The sequence below is a fragment of the Leuresthes tenuis genome, unplaced genomic scaffold, assembly GCF_036924035.1.
Source record: "Leuresthes tenuis unplaced genomic scaffold, fLeuTen1.0.hap1 SCAF_21, whole genome shotgun sequence".
NCBI classification, from domain to species: Eukaryota; Metazoa; Chordata; class Actinopteri; order Atheriniformes; family Atherinopsidae; genus Leuresthes; species Leuresthes tenuis.
Window position 1 is genome coordinate 18,095,146 of NW_027325375.1, and position 17,786 is coordinate 18,112,931.

Here is a 17,786-nt window from a genome sequence, read left to right on the forward strand (position 1 = left end):
ATCCAGGACCAAGTCATCCTTTTGAAAAAAAATTCCAAAGGGATATGTCTACAGCTACTTTCCTTTAATCTAACATGAGTCGAGGAGTTAAAAAAATTGTTATAGCATTTATACAATCAAACTTTCATTTAAGTTTGATAAATGAGCGTTAAAAAAAATGCATCATGTCATCCAAAGAATAAGCCTACAGAAATAGTTTCAGTTGCAATTTTGAAATCATGATTTTGGATAATCATGCAGGTCTGATATAGAGTTGCTACACGGAAGCCTGTTTGGATGGAAGCTGACCACCAGCCTGTTCTCACTTCCTCATTCTTTAGTACTGGAGTTTTGTCAGGACCCCTTAGCTTCCCAAATCAACAAAGAGGGAAGCCTGCAACCACTTTTACAATGCCTGTGGCTTACCTTCAATGAGTCTAATGATGCACATCTGTCAAACAAAAATCAACTCTGCCGAGCTAAAGTGCCGCATCTGTGCATGACTTGTAAGATAGCAGGGAATTTCCTCATCAATAATTTAGAACACATTCAACATCAGCTCAGGGCAAACAGGGTGACAGAAACTCTTTTAGTACTACTATGATGCCTGCATCCTTGATACAAAGGGAGAAAACAAAAATAGCTCTGTGACAGCACTGTTTGCTCTGTTTTGCTGTACAAAGGCACATTCTACATTATAGAAAATATGGCAGAATTCTGTGCTGTTTTGTTGGTTTTTTTTCTGCCACAGACAATGTAAATGTTTAAACACATCCAACAAATGCGATTGAGTGAAGTGTGATACTATAGGGCCTCTGGTGTTAGCTCCATGTGTGAGAATACAACTGGGTGTGAAAACCATCACATACTGGTGTCAACCAAGTCAGGTGTGACCTGACAAGAGCCTCACGTTTATATTTCACTGCACTGTAGCTTCAAAATCTAATATTTTGTTAAAGCCTAATCTTTGCATTTTAACATTTCCTAGAAAAGGGGAAAATGTTGTCATCAGGAAGAGCGACACAGCAGAATAAATGGCATAAGGGACTGCTTGAAAGGCAATTCCCCTCTTGGATATGTCTAATACAGTTCAGTAAATTCTGTAAGTGCTTATGTGAGTGAAGTGTCACAGTATCACCCAAAACAACCCAAGAGGTGTTGATGAAGCAGGTAATAGCTGAAAACAACACTGGAATAGTTTATGACAGCATTGCAATGTTCCAAGAGTGTCTCTTCTACCCTGATTTTCCTCAGTATTTTAGGCACATTACTCTGTCTATTGATCACACATGGCTATACCACTGTTTCTAGAGGAAAAGTGCTCCTCGTTCTCTATCGTGTAAATTCTGCTGTTCCTGCTAATACTGAAATACTGCTGTATTTCTTTACAAGCTTCCACTGACCTCCGGGGGAGCTCCTCGGCTGGGGTGGCAGGTATCGGCGGGGCAGGGCGGGGGTAGAGGGAGGCTGGAGGCTGTTGTTGCGACACGGTACCCCTCTCTGAGGATCTGTCGACTGGCCCGTCGTCACTCTGTGAAGAGGTGGCTCCTCACTCACACTCAGATCTGGAACACATCAAATTACACTTTCACTTTTGCTCTCTGCAGTTTCCCACCTGAGATTTATCTCAAAATTTGCTGCATGTCAGTTTCCTTCTAAGTCTTCTTTTCATAACCACATTTCTTCCCCACAGGGCTGTGTAGGCCCACGTTAATTCTGACACGTTTACATAAGTTCAGTTCCACTTGAGCACATACACTGGAAAATACAATGCAAACACATACATTGATCATTGCTCATCCTGGTCTTTAGTGCAGTAATTCTTCCCTATTAAACCAGTGGAGAACAGTTTACATTCGCTGCTCTAATACACTGCGTATGTACTGCTCATCTCCCCCACCGCAGATCAATAATGACACAACAGATTGCCTGTTGCGTATGTAACAAACACAGATGAGCAATCCAGTGTAAGGCTGCTTGACAGAGGCTATGAGACTGTGAAAAAGCCATATAACACAGCTAGAATCTTTCTGCGTCTCTACTCGTTTGAAGACTTGAAAAAAGCAAATACTGTAGGAATTTAGTGCTCGAGAATGCCTTTAGTTCTAAATTGTCTGATGTTGTGCCAAAACCCCAAGGTAATGAGGATTAGGAAGCCTTATCTACTTCGAAGTATCAATGCAAGGGAACAGCTTTAATTTTTGGTGACCTGGTGATTCTACCTCCTTGTGCTTACACAAACAATGATTTTTCTACCTCCCCAGAGATACTATGCATTGTAGCAATAAAGTATAAATTTACCAATGCATGTCAGAATGCCTTTGTCAGAGCCCAATGCTAAACTGTTCCTGAAAATGGCAACGAAATATAAATAAAAGTTGTGATGTATGTACATCCCAGAGCTTCTCCACGGGGGTAATTGCTGAGGCTATTTACAGTAGTGAGTCCTCATTAACCAGTTCAGGCCAGATATCATCTTGGTAAAAGCTCTGCACTACTGATAAACAGCTCTGTTACAACTATTCTATGTGATGACTGTTAGACTTTTAAAGGTGGGAACCGCATATAGAAAAATAAGAAAATACACAAATAAAATGTTTTTAAGGACAGAAGTGATGAAAATAAATAATCCATGAAAAAAATAATAATGAAAAAAATAAATGACTGCTGCTCTATGATCTGAACTGACACAGATCAACTGGCCAGTTCGACGTGCTCATTTGCCAAAGGTCAAGTGAATGCCCAGAGCAATGATCAATGATGAGGTTGGGTTGTCAGAGACACAAGATTGAGGGATGCTGGGAATTAAAAGATAGAGGCTGAAATTCATGGGCTTAGGTAAAGAGAGAATGGTTTTCATTGCCGCTAAAAAGGCAGCTGATATGCATCTCTAATTGGCAAATTGCCAGCCGAAGATGGATGACAGAGATGGAAGGAAGGAAGAGGCAGACTGAAAGGAATGAAATGAAGGCTAAGAAATGATAGAGAAAGGATTACAAAACTACGTTAATAAATGGTGTCACACTGGAGCTAGTGGAAAGCGCAGCATAGTCGGAGGGCTGATGAAAAATACTGATGCTATCAAGAAGGACCATGAAAAAGAGCAAACAGCTGAGAACAAGAGAAAGGTGTTTTTTACACCTCTGAGGGTGGTAATTTTACTGGAGCAGCTTGTAGAAAAAAAAGCCATCAGTAGAAAAAGACTTACAGTATCATGGTCCTCATTATCAATTGAATTATACTCTTTTGGTAACAAAAAGGGGGAAATTCTAATCTTAAAAGTTTTTTTTTCTGCTTGTCAGCTGCATCGGAATATTTACAATCAGCAAAAGAAACTCGCCTGCTGTCCTAAAGGAACTGATCACATCCACCTAAGCTGAATTCAGCAAAAGCAGAACAAATGCAGGTGCACGAACATGCAACAAATCTGTTGAAATGAATCCCCGCACAGCTGGCAGTGCTGACGTGCCAAATAGAAAAAAAAAAAGCACTTACTCTTCAGTACGTGTTCCCTCTGGGAGAAAAGCTATTTTTCTAAATCATATTGTTTACAAACTAAAACAGCAGCATCCAGTAATAATGGGCATATTCAAGGAATAGTTGATAAGGTTGGAGGGGCATTTGATGATGAAGATTGGAGAAGTAAGAGAGGACTTGATTCATTCAGCTATGTTTTATTCACATCTTTAGATTAATACCAAAAAAAAGCCTCAGATTTTCCATTTTAGATCCTAAAGTCAATATTGCACTTGTGCATGGACAATATAATACAAGTAAAAAAGATATGATCCCTAGTCATCGTGGATCTAACATTATGTTATGAAAAGCTTTTTCTTTTGAATGAGTTGATTGAGTGTGTTATCATTGCAAGTAATCCTGAAGTACTTGAGACCTAAAATGCTTGAAATGCCAAAAACCTGTTGTTCAGTTCAGTTACCGAGGGTAAAAGCAGAGTGGAGAGTTTTTTTTTTCTTTTGTACTGTTTTTGCAGTCAAATCAAAACAGAATAGATGCCTTCATACAGTTTTGAGGAACTGACATAGATTTAATTGCCTTAAAATTTGTATTTAGGATTTATTTCTAATAAAATAAAATCATTTTAAAGAGTGGCAAAGAGTATCTTTTCACACTCTATAAACATGTACACAATGAATACACAGTAAAAACCAGAATGAGAGAATAATAATTGTTAAAAAAAAAATCAAACATTAATTTTGCTTTTTGAATTAGACCACGTGTTCCCAAAGACAGATGTCAGCTCTGTTCAGTGCTGGTGAGTCTAACAGACAGTGTGTGTAATTAAGCTTGAAGATTGAATCCATCAGAAACCATAATTTGTTCTGCTTATTAAGTGCTGCTTCCTCTCATTTGTTTGAGGCCGGCATTGGAACTGTCTGTCACTTTTCATCCATAAGTCATTAAAAAACAGGCCACTGTTTTGCCACTGAACTTCTAAATGTGTTGTCTGCTCAGATTTATTGCATACATCATTTTGTACTTTGCACTTTGGTGTTTTGTGCTGTCTACAGAAATATGGAAGCATGTCAGAACAATAAAGCAGCATTACAGTTGCCCCATTTTGACTACTTGTACAGTTTGTGTGGCCTGAACAAAGTCCTGAAGTAGTTTTAAAGTTATCTTCACCCAGTCAGATGGCAAACTATACTAATTGTAAAATACGCTGCAGCTGACAGTAGCAGTATCAGTGCTTCTCTTCTTTTAGGACACACATATCAAGATACGTTAGTATAAAATATATTTTCTATCATGATCATACAAGAGAGCGGTGCTCCCTAATGATCAACAAGCAATTACAAGAACTAAGTACACCTGCATACATGTTTGGTGGCTGTTTCAGGTCCTAATGGGTTAACAAAGAACAATTTAGGACAAGAACACAACTTAAAAGAAAGATTCATTTAAATCAGGATTAGCATAAATTGGTTACTCATTGAACTGTATCTTTGAAGCTGAGATGATGTGTTGTAATTTGACACTATCTAAAGAAAACTGAACTGAATCAGACAATAATAAGAAGAAAGTACACATTAGTTCTGGGATTTACATATAGGTCGGCAAGGGACCTATGGAGGCCATCTGTTGGTCACACAGTTTGGGTGCTAAACTCAGTGACAGCCAGAATCATCCCTGCTGAAGTGTCGCTGAACAAGGCACCTACGCCAGATTTTACGAACTGCTGTGTGAAAGCTACAGGACATTCTTTCAGTTTGTGGTCACAATCTGCACACGATGAGCATCTCACCCTATAAAAAGTAACAGCTCACCCTATAAAAAGTGAGTAAAGGCAACCTGCATTTATTTTGATTGCTGCTTGGCTTTTGTCTCCGCTCACTGAGGCTTCCACATATTAGGCTCATATTCCTATCACCTGTGAGGGGTAAATGCAACAAAATACTCGCATAACATTAAGCGGACGCTTTAATTCTCTAGACAGAACAAAACAAAGCAAGAAAATGTTTTGAAAAGAGAATAAATAGAATAGTTAATTATATATATTTTTTTTATTCGAAAGCTTACATTTTCTCCCACCAGTAAAATTTCACTGCCACTTGAATACTGTCAATTCACATTAGATTAGTAGATTAGTATCATTAGTATCATTTATGTTGCATTTCTACTTTTTAGCATTATCATCATTCATTCAGCATTATCTCTCTCAGCTCCGCCATGATAAGGATTTTTACAGATGCCACAAGCTTGCTTTGAAGAAGACACCTGAACCATTTGTAAAATAAATTCTAGTACTGTGAGAAGTTACCTAAGGCTGAATGTCAACGCATTTCAACAAATTTGTTTGTGCTTTTGTGGTAAAACAACTGAGAACCGAGACTGAGAATGCGAGCAGTATGTGAAAAAAAAAGCCTGCTGTAAATGTGAGCATTTTATTGGAGATAGATCTGCTGAAAGAAAAATTGAATTCTTTTAAGAAATGCAAAACGAGTGAATAGACAAAATCAGGATATCATTGTTAGGTGATCCAAAGAGCAAGTAAAGCCTTGCCGGAGCATACACTCCTCTGTGCACTGAAGTTTATCTGTTATCGATCCGCCTGCTCTTTGTCAATGTGAGCCATCAGTTAAGCTCATAAAATCTGATTAACAGTGAGTCGTATGAAAAACACTGAGCATTTAACAGTTAATGAACGGGCCCATTGAGCCCATCGTCACTGTCTCAGCTTTGCGGCTTTAAGAAGCCTCCGTCTTTCTCAACTGCCACAGAATGGCAGCCATATCTAATTGGCCCATCTAATTCTCTGCTGGTGTGTGTTTGTGTACGTGTACAGTACATACATGTTTGTGTATGACTCTGTGCGCACATGCACCGCAGAAACCATCTGTTCACATTGAGCTGGCGTGAGTCACAGACCAGATCTGAGCCTTGCATGGCATCTGGGGTATAGCACCCACTCTCCTCTCTGAACTGATGCTTTTCTTTCGGCTCTTTTTCCCCTTTCACATTCTCCCTCCTGCTCTCCTCGTTGCTCATTTTGACTAATTGAATTAGCTTTTATAGCAGCATCCTTTCTCCACCTCGCTCTCTCCGCAGCTGTCTGCTCAGTTCTCGCTTTCATCCATTTGATTTCTTCCGTTATTGCATTAGCACACTGTGATGATGCTCAGTTTGTTTTGGAAATTGAGTTTCCATCGCAGAGTCGGTGTGGCTCAAAGGCACAGGCTTCATCAGCTGGATTCTCCTTGCAGCTATGTCTGTCAGCCCCGGTGAAATGATCAAAGCAGCCCCATCTGTATCTGCATGGATACTGCCACTCTAATACACACAAACATCCATGCAAAACCCTTAGGAGGTGTCAAGAACTGGGCTAAATTGAGCATTTGTTTTAATGAGTAATCAACTGCTTACCTCCATTTGTGGGTCACGTGTCTTCCGATATACGAAAATGCACATTCTCAATTAACTCCAATGCTACCCTGTCATGCAAATAATATTGGTGGTTTTGTAAATATAGTGTTCAAATTAAATTTCTTGCTTTGTTTACAGTTTTGTGTTTTCCTTGACATAAACGTGCACGTCATCACTGCATTCTTGAGAACGTACTTCAGTTACAGGATGCAAGTGTTTTTTTCTTTTCTACTCGACAGTATACACCTTGTTCTTCCTCATTACTTACTTGAAAAGCCATCACAGCACTATCGCACAGTGATTTTACAAGCCAACGTAAAATTGAGAGTTCAGCTCATTTAGCATGTCTTTGGGCGCTTTCAGAGAGAACTGATGCAGGCAAAGGAGGAACAGCCAAACGCAGTAATGCATTGCTGTAAGCAAATTCTATTTCTTCCACAGATTACAATGCAGTTTACATTATGACACTGCATGACAATATTATAGAGGAATCCTGCAGAATTCATTGAAAATTCACATCAAAGACTTAAAGTGTGTTTTCACAGGGAATACTTCCTAAAATCCTCCAGCCCCCCTTCCTCTTTCATTCTATAGACACACAGCACACGCATGCACACATGTAGCACACTGATCAGAGCAGGTTGATGTATAAACTCTAGGGATTTTCTTCTAACCCACTTTACTGGAGCCCTGGAATCGTTTCATCCCCTCCTCTCTGCTTCTTAATGATTTCTTCTGTCTCTATCATCCACAGGCCTACAGGAGTCCGTTTTGCCAGCTGATCAACGGGGAAAACCAGCAACCGAGTGTGACCTTTCTTTTCTGTGCACAAGGAGGTAATGGGCGAGCTGCTGCTGCTGCTGATGCTCCCTTGACATCCTTGATAGAAGAATATGTGAAAACTCATCTGTCATTCTATCTGTGCTTTGATCCATTTTGGAGCATGGTGAGAAGACACGAAGATATCCGATTGGAGGAGGAAAACAAGGTAACACAAAAAAAGTATGCAATGGACACAGAACTCTTGGAAATAAGAAAATGACTTATTCACCACTCCTATGAGTGCTCCATCTTACTTCTAATCACATACAGTCACATTCCAGTTTTTCTCACAGTGCCCCGTTCTGTATCTGGATTTCAAAATGTAATTATTCTTGCATGAAATTTACAGAATTTGAAATTCACATCAAGGAAAGACTCTAAATTCAATGCCGGTAGTGAGCCTGTTTTTTTTTTGGGGCGGGGGGTTCTGACAGTATCTGACATTTTAGGGCGACAGCGACACAACAACTCAATCCAGGTCCAGAAATGACAAGAGCTAACACAACGTTAAAAACTTTCCAAGAAGGCTTGGACAAAAAGGAAGCCCAATTAAGTCGGGAGTGTTCAAAAAGAGAAAAACGTTCCAACACCTCACAGGTAAAGGTCACACATAACACAGAGAGTCAAAGACAAAGGTAAACATTCATGCTTTCATCCTCTGCTCCCATTCCTATCCAACACACACAAACAGAAATGAACATCAAAGACTCTCAGTCTTTTGCCTCTCATGTCCGTCATCCTTGATCCTGTTTCGGTACCTCTGAACTGCAGCAGTTTAACACCAGGGAGCGGAACATTCTGCTGTGGGCCCTGCTTTACAAAAACGTCTAGTCCTCTGTTCGCCGCTGGCTAGTGTTTGCAGGTGTGATACTCAGAAAGTCGTAAAAATTGGAGTTTTGAACTACAGGTTGTACGACACCGAGAAGAATTTGCACATTAATACCGAAAGCCGCTTATGCAGACACCCTGTTGACAAGATAGGGGCTTGCTTTGTATAACATTGTGAGCAGATGTACGTGCAAGTCTTTTCTTCATGAATTCTTGATATTGGTACTTGTGTGTTCATTTATTTTCAAAAGTATAGAGCAAACAATGTTGTTATGTCAGAGAAAAGGAAGATAATATTGTTTATATTTCTCATGCGGTTTGTGTAATGCTGCTGTACACATACAGGGAAATTGACTGTATGTGTACAGCAGCATTAGGAGCTTATGGTGCTCTACAAGCGCCCAAATATGATGAAAGGGTTTTTACACATTAATGCTGTGGCAAACACTTTGTTTGATTTGTACATATTTACTTTGTTAAGGGGATCAATAAAGAAAAACAGAAAAAGAGTAAAATATGAAAAAAGAAGGAGAACATGAATAATGAAAAGAATACATGCACTGTATTTGGCAAGTGGTGAAATCAAAGGCTCCAACAAGCAGTTATTTTCATCATCATATCTATTTCATTATTGACTGTTTTGGTCACAAAAAGCCAAAAACTGCACAATTTATCATATTTTTATCAGACCCCAAGTTTCTAACTGCCTTTTCTGATCTTGACTTCAAAACGCCAAAATATCAGTGGATGATTATTTGATAAGTATTTATTATACAAGAATCTGGGACTACTGAATGTTTAGATTTTTGCATTTTAATTAAATGACTTAAATTATATTAAAAACATTTGCTGCCATTTGATGAAAGGCCTGTCTTTAAATGAATGTCAATCTACCCTCGCGCAACGTCTTTCTTTGAAATAGAATTTTAGTTCTTTCTTGCGCAGACTCCGCTTTTCCCCTGCATCACGCTTCTCAAACACTGCCACCCCAACAACACCAGGAGATTCGTAATCATTTTCAACCAATGAGAGAGAAAACAGAAAGATTAGAAAAAAAGTATCAGCACAAAAGGGGGGAATGAGGGAAAACAGCGATGACATAACAGCGGGCCCGATGTGCATGAGATGAGAGTGGAGGTGCTTACGTCAACTGTAACTGGGAGAGCACGAGCAAGCGTTCCCTATGTAGGTCACATTAAATACACATGCAGCTACAACAAAATTCAGCCAAGTAACTGAGCAGCATGCCAAGCTGCACTGAAATCACAGCTGTGAAGAATTCAAAGTCAAGTATTGTGTTATCTCTGTGAATGCTGACATATCTGCTGCACAAACCTAGTTAGCAGCTTGTGAAATTGCTTGTCATTGTTGAATGACAACACGTGCCTGTTTTTTATTTTTTATTTTTTTTAAACATAAAGTCAAGATCTGCGAAAACAGGGCCACTTGGATCAGTGATTTTTTTTATGGTTGCAGTGAACTGTGGGAATCTATGTCACTCCTCTCCTGTTCTAAACTCTAGTATATCATTGTGGTTTTCACTTTCCAAAATCAAGTTCATCAATCAATAATTTGTGACATACACACACACACACACAGTGAAACTGTACTGCAGTAAAACTTTGCCTAATGATAGTGCCCAATAATTAATTACACAATTTTACAGTGCTGGCAATCTCTATCACCAGAGATTTCTCAATAATGCCTGGCAACTGCAGCACAGCAGTTGTTAATCACATGAAATAAGGGTATGAAAATGCAGGGTGAGGAATAAATTTAAGGTAAGGTGGAGTTTACTAGGGAAAGCAAAGTGTAATATAATGAATGTAGGAGGGAGCTGTTTATGCAAACTTTATTCATGAAGGGAATACATAGATGAAGGTAATGGAAACTGTTACTGAATTGAACTGATATGTCTAAAGGACAGAAACTGGACCAAAACCTAAGTAAACAGAGGGAATCAAATTTCACTTCTAGTAAGGGGAGTGTCATCATTTTGGACTCACTGTGTGGAGTCCTGCAGGGGTCACTCTGTGCGCTGTCAGCCGAGTGGGCTGAGGAGACAGAGGAGACGCTGGAGCTCCTGACAAACCCAAAGGCAGCAAGGCGGCCTGCGGGGAGACGGCTGGAGCTGAAGCCTGGGGGCCGCAGGCCTGTCTGGCTGGCTTTGGGAAGCAGAGACCTTGAGGATGTGGACTGAGGCTGAGCTGCTGCTGTTGAAACATGAGGAAGAGGAGCGGGATCATGATGGCTGACAGCCTGGTCATCTGATGACAAACCACAATGCAGAAATTCATGTTAAATACTGCAATTAGCAAACTAATTGAACAAAGTATATGCAGAAGCTCATGGCTATCTTCTTTCTTTCCCGTGTGCATCACTCATCATCATGTGTTGACGACGCTATTCTCTGCTTGCCACAGCAAGCAAATACATTAACTACAACAACCTGTAACAGCTGTGTTTGGCTCTGTTTGTACTGGGCTAATGGCCAGCAGTCTCTAATGCAATTATCACTTTCAATATGACACTGACAGTTGAGGACATGGGTGATATATCTTTTTAATACATAAACAGCATTAGAAATTTGCCCTTATACTATGAACAATTCCCTGTTATTGTCGGCATTGCAGTGAACTGGTCACCCGAGTAGGTTGAAATTAAACCTGTATTACAAAAGAGAAGAAAATGAAAAGGAGGAGAAAGGAAAAAAAACAAGGAATCAAGTGTGGCTGAAAAACGGAATCATGGCTCCATAATGGCCATTATTGTCAAAGAACAAAGGAGAAGCATCCTACTGTTCGGTAATCTATTGTCTCCAACTGCAAAAACAGAAGAACTGTACAGGCACAAAAAATTAAACCAACACACACACAGTATGCAGTGGGCAAATCCCCAGGCCTTGGATAAAAGCCCCATCTTGGCTACCCATGCCTGCAGAACAAGGTTGAGATCCTGCAGAGACGAAAAGCATTTTCCCCTGCTGGCTGCAGAGATAAGGTAGGCAGCTTTCCTTCCCTTTCCATTTGACAAAGATGTAAAATTCAGAGCATGCTATGGGGTAACCACCACATCAGGACAAGAGCAAAAAACAAAACGTTTGAGAGGGAGAATCCAAGGTCTGTTGGTAGAAAGAAAAAGTCGAACAAAAACAGGAGGAAAAGTCTCTGGTGTAGCTCCCCTCAGGCATCATCAGAGCTGCTGCTCACGCTTGTCACATCTTTCCTCTATTCCTAATATCTGCATGTGTGCCATACGGTCTGTTTGTGAGATTAGAGCTTGCTCCTCTTGAGTGAGAATGTCAGAATCATTAAGGATAAATGTCCTCATTTCCACGTTGCCCTTCCCACCCCCACTCTTTACTCTATCCATCACCTCGGATAGACCAGGCAGGGAAGTAAGCCTACAAAAGCATCCACTTCAGCCTAGATATGACTACAAGTTCCTGCTAAATGAAAGCGCACATTATTCATAGGAACCTGAAAGAAAACAGGAAGATTAAATAGATAAAAAACAACCAATGTCCTTCTCTTTTTGCATCTCACTGTATTCTGTTTGTCTCTCTTCCTAATCCTTTCTTATACATTTGCCTATTTTTTTAATCTTGTATTACACTTATTAGAAAATGCTCAATAAATCATATAGCACAAGTGTTGTGTTTGGCCTCAGCCATATTAAAGGTACTAAACATTATCATCTACTAGCTTTAAGAGAAAGGAAGGCCATTCACTCTAGATGAATAATGTAAATGAGCCTAGAAAAGTCAATAGGGCATGCAGCTGGGATAAGCACTGATGATTCTAATCACAGCCCAAGGTGAGATGCCACAGCCTACATGGATTTTCAGCACATGGTATTAAATTGCATGTTATCAAATGTAATACTTGAGTGCAATGCAATAACTGCAGCACTACCGGAGCAAAGCATGTGCTTCGCTACTATGAAAAAGAGCAGATGAGGGCATGAATATGCTGCATCCGTCTACATAATTGTCTTGCCTTTTGAAAAGCTGATCCTTATTGTAATACAGAACTTAAAATCTGCAGTGTAATTATATGAGCAGTTCTAATAGTTTGACAGCGACAGAAAAGCCATTTCGCACATTTGCCATTATGTGTGCCTGCCAGACGGATATTTTCATTCGCCAAAAGCTAAAAAAGTTGTGATTCACAGCGATGAACAAGAAAAATTAATATTATGGCTCAGATTTATTCTGAAAAAAAGGAGGCTATTTATCATACAGGAATTCCCTAAAATACACAAGACCTAAACACTGACACACAGTGTTGACCAATGTTATATATAAATAATATTTCAGCAAGAGCTTAGCGAGTACGGTGAGAAGATATTGGTGTTACTTATGTGTTAATTGCTTTGCACTTCAAAGCTTATAGAGTTCCCAGAGGGGCAAAAAGTACAGAGACATCATACGTGTATTAGTAGGGATTATGATAACGAGGCCTGGCACATCATAACAGCATACTGATCAATTCTGTATATGCATTTTTGGGTCATGTGTGTGTACATTAGTGTACATGTGCACATGTCTGAGACTCTGTACTTTCACCATGTGTCCAGGTTATTGCACTCACAGAGTGAGCAGATCAAATATACATGGAAGTGACAAATGGCATAGCCTTCCAGCAGTGTGAAAGGTGATGAGAAATGTTATACTTTAATATTGCATTGACAGCTGAGCAGTAGTGTAAATCTGAGTTCAGCAGTCTGAGGGGTGATCAGACTCGATCAGATTTGTGAGGGATCTATTATTTATTCATTTTGGTTCGTAAATTTCCGCCTTCTGGAGCAGAACAAGTCCCCTCTGAGAATCTTCCGCAGTCCTCCAATCAGATCTGACTAAATTAATCTCAGAGAATGCATTTTAATAAGCTGCCTTCATCTCAAGCCAAGCTGAGGGGGGAATAAGTCCCACAACTGCTTGTTGCTGCATGGAGAAAACCGATAAGGCAGCCCTCTATTTAGTTAAATTTTAGGTAGCTGACAGAAAATCTGATGCATACCAAATTTCAAAAGAGGTCACATCCATCTGGCTTTTTAACTATGAAAATGTAAACCTACTCAGAGACATAACATGAGGAAAAGTTTAAACTACCTGTGTTCTCTTGGCCTCTTTGGCTAGCTGCTGGGCTGACAGGTTGGACAGGCTGGCTGAAGACCAGTGCTGACCTCTGTCCTTGACTGGGTACTTTGCTCTTGGCTGAGCCTGCAGCTGTCCTGGTGACAGCCCCCAGGCCAAGACGCAGACCTCTGCCAGACCGCAGGAGACTGCCGCTCCCCCCGGCCAGAACAGCTGTCCGGCCCTGCAAGGCATCTTCAGCAGAGCTGCCTTTGAAACTGAGGGATCTTCCCACCTAGAAATCCGAATAATTGAATATACTTAAATTTGCCAAAAGATAATGGACTCGAGTTTTTTTTTTGTTCAGTAGCACACATAATTATGTACAATTAAATCAAATGAGGGCTTTGAGACTTATCTTTTAAATACGTATGTATTTGCTACGACTGTCAATATGAAGCCAAAAAAGAGCATGAGCATCTATTGAGATTTTCTGCTGGCATGTATTTGTCAACAATATCAAAAACATGTTTTATACTATGAGAGGAGGCAATACACAGTTATATGAAGCACGTTGATGCCTACATGATGCACTTTGATGTGTGTTGATGCCTGAAGAAGCCTCTTGGAGTGGAAAATAAAGGCAGAATATTTGGTTGATAAATGTAGAAATAGCTGTGCTGGATCAATAAAATGAAAAGAAAAGCTTTAATGTGGTACGTGATATATATGACATACTATATATCATACAGTCATTACAGTGCGGCTTATTGATTATTGCACTCCTGACAGTGGATTACACTGGATTGTTTTCTGACTAAAAATGAGAGCATTGGAAAACTATGACATCAATCAGACTACAAGCTTGATTGTTATAAAAATGTGCTGTCCGATGCTTAAAGTAAAGCCTGTGTGTTACACTTACCTCTGATGGTGCCCTGTAGAAGTTGTCTGCTTTGCTGCCCAGTTTCGGGGGAGCTGTATGGCTGTGTGCATGTGCAGGGGGGACTGTGTTTGTGTGTCCAGGAGCCCTAATACTCCTGCTCTGCATGCCTGATGAGAAGAGGTTCACCTGCATCTCTTGGCGGTATTTGTCATAAAGCAGATTGGAGGCACTAAGCACTGGGGCTCCTCGGGTCTCTACATCAGGCTTGGAGAGATCTTTAGAGACATCTTTGCTAGAAGTGGGTGTTTGGCTGTGGGTGTATGTTGAAAGCCTGGATGGCAGAGAGGATACCTGATAAGGACCATCGGCAGCCTGGGGTTTAAACTGGGGATTTTTCCGGACATAGGTAATGATTTTTGGGCGAACTCCTTTAGGTTTAAGTTTAGGCGACGGGGAGCTCTCTTTGGGGTTTGAGTTGTGAGAGCTCTGCTGGTTGTTAAGAGGCGCTTTAGGGATTCCACTTGTGCTTATATTAGTTTTAACTGGTGCTCTCAAGCAACTGTTGCCCTGAGCAGACGTCAGTGCAGCTGGGTTGCATCCTGTTGGGATGTGCCTGGTCACTCCAGAGACACTCCTGGAAAGAAGGAACATTGTGGGTTGCCTACGCGGTGAGCCCTGGGGTGTCCTGAGAGGGGAGTGGGGAGGGGTAGATGACCTGGATTCGACCCCAGTCCTGTTGGGACTGGAGCAATTCCTTCGGTACGTGAGCTGGGTCTGTGGTCTCTTCTCTACAGTGGTAGAGTCTGTGGGACCAGATCTATGCTGTGCAGTTGTAGTTTGCTGTTTTTCCACTGGTGGAACCTCCCTCTGGTATGTCTGGTTGGGCTGTGTCATCTGGGAGACTGGAGCGTGGTACAGGTGGGAGAAATCCGACGGTTCCCGCAAAGATGATTTTAGGAACCTTCTGTTTGACCCATTCATTTGTGATTCTGGAGAGAGATTGAGAGACGAGGGTTGCACAGTGTCAGTTTGTCTTGTTCTATATTCTATTAGGGTCTTCTCTTTTCCCATCTCTGTCTGGCAGAGGGGCCTGACAAGCTGTTGCCGTCGAGGTGGCAGCACCCTTTCCTCAAATCCAGCCTTTCTCCTTTGGCCAAGGACACCATCAGAGGACTGACCACTTCTTTCATGACTCATCTCTAGTCTTTGATCCTGGCTGCAGTATTGAGGACTGCCATGTCTCACTTGAGGATGCATCAATGGGGAGTTCTGATTGGCATGTACTGGGGCTGCACTTTTGCTGTACTGGGCTGAGGTAGTGTTGTTGGGATTGGGATAAGAATTGATCTTCGAACTGGACAGAGAGATGGGTGGTACTTCTCCACTAGAATCCAGGACGCTAGACAGGCTTCCAGTGAGGGAAACAGCCAACAGACTGGAGACAAACACATTTGTGTCAGACTTGGACTCCTTCAGACCTCTTTTTTGTCTATCCCTGCCTGACCTGATGTCCCTTTTCTCTACTGAAGCTGTCACACATTTGTCCAGGTCTTCAGTGCTGTGACAGGTTATCCTCTTCTCTTTGCCCCTCTCAATTCTGCCTTCAACTTTGTTACTGTCGTTGTCATTTCTCTTCACGCCAATTGAAGTAGAGCTGGTTGTTGAACTCGACGATATGGACATGGCACCATCATCTTTTCCATCTCTAATACTTCCTCCATCATCTTCCTCCTCTTCAGTCTCCTCCCGATTCCTATTTCCCATGAATGTATGTATCTCCTGACGCTCCAAAAGCTCAAACTCGCTGAGGTCAGGCTCCATGCATTGCTGCTCTGAACCCCAGATCACCAACTTGTCTGGAGATTCATTCTGAGAGACCAGTGGAGGAATTGAGCTTGCGCTATACCCTGTGTCTCCAAGTAAGCTTCTTCCTTCTTGATGAATTACTGAAGTTAACTGATTTGCATTACTATCACCAGAGGGGATGAAAGGGATTCTGGTTTTACTTCCAATCTTTTCCTCTTTGTCAACATTGACCCTCAGTCCTTGGAAACTAGTTGGAATGCTCATGTTTGACTGCTTTTTTTAGGCAAGCTCAGCTGCCGAGGCCATTTGTGGAGTTACAAAAGGATTTTCTTCTTCTTCCTTTTCCAGGTCTATCTGATCAAAGCCCCTCTGTTGAACAATCCAGGGATGAAATAACATCTCATGAAATTTATTTTCACTTCACCTCACAAATTATCTTGCATTTACAGTGGGTTAATGAAGCTATCTTTGACTGACGTTTGTTCAATCTGAAACAAAAGAAAACAAAGAAAACTGTAAGAGAGAGCAGTGGATACGACTGAAATGCAGCCACTTTAAAGAGTCTATTCTCTTTTTGCCTCCACAGAGCCATTCAAGATGATGGATATACAGTCTGCTCAGGGAAGCAACACTTGTGTGGGTGATCGCTTGAAACAAGAGTGGCTGTTTTTAGATGCATATTTTACTAATACATTAATGCTAAGGAAATTTTCAATTAAATAATGTGTTAAGTATAACAAATGATCTGACAGGTAATTGAATGTGCTCGAGAAATAATATTTTTCTCATTGTGACCAGCAGCAGCCTTAACAATAGTATCAACAAAAATAATGTATATTCACTTTACAGCTAAAAGGAAAAAGATATGGAGTCCATGAATATATGTATTCTGACTACATGTGCAGGCAGTGAATACTGTATTTTTAGGTCAACAGTGTCATTATGAATTATGACTGAATTTCATATATCATCGACCAAGAACATCGACCACAACACTGAAAATTTCAGTTATTTTCAAAGTTTGAATAGATCTCCTACTTTTTAATTACATATGCAGCAGGAGTGCCTGTTCTCATTAGCAGGTGGCTTCTCCGTGTTTCTGGTGGCAGCCGCTACAGTGAACTCACCACTAATATGGCAGCTCCTACTGCCAGTGGCTCATTTGATACTGCTCAAAATGTGCAGAGCTGAATTCTCTCCAAATGCAGTGGAAAGACAAACTATAGTATAATTCTTTATTTTCCAAAGAGCTGTAGTTTTAGAGAACTCAGTGAGCTTAATGTGGTGAAAAGTATTCCTTTATTTAAAGATTTTTGTTTCTGAAACCAGTGGTCAAAACAATTTTTAATTGCTGTGAGATAATTATTTGTCATAACAGCAGTTTGTTTGCTTGGGATAAAAGATTATTAAGAAACAAGGAAATCCATTATGCCCGATAAACAGACAAACAACATCTGAAACAGTCCACCCACTGTCTGCTCCATGCTGCCTCTGGGTACACTGCTG

General features: G+C 40.7%; 1 protein-coding gene across 3 annotated transcripts in view; it reads right to left on the reverse strand.

Moving 5' to 3' along the window:
• mtus2a (microtubule associated tumor suppressor candidate 2a) overlaps positions 1-17,786 on the reverse strand; it is a 37,045-nt gene that overhangs the window by 11,325 nt on the left and 7,934 nt on the right. For all 3 annotated transcript variants that reach the window (XM_072374214.1, XM_072374212.1, XM_072374213.1), the window contains exons 2-5: positions 14,514-16,768; positions 13,625-13,883; positions 10,518-10,778; positions 1,383-1,544 (exon numbers count right to left, since the gene is read on the reverse strand). In XM_072374214.1, the coding sequence (XP_072230315.1) occupies positions 1,383-1,544; positions 10,518-10,778; positions 13,625-13,883; positions 14,514-16,544 (2,713 nt within the window). In that variant the 5' untranslated portion in view covers positions 16,545-16,768. The remainder of the gene's footprint in view (positions 1-1,382; positions 1,545-10,517; positions 10,779-13,624; positions 13,884-14,513; positions 16,769-17,786) is intronic.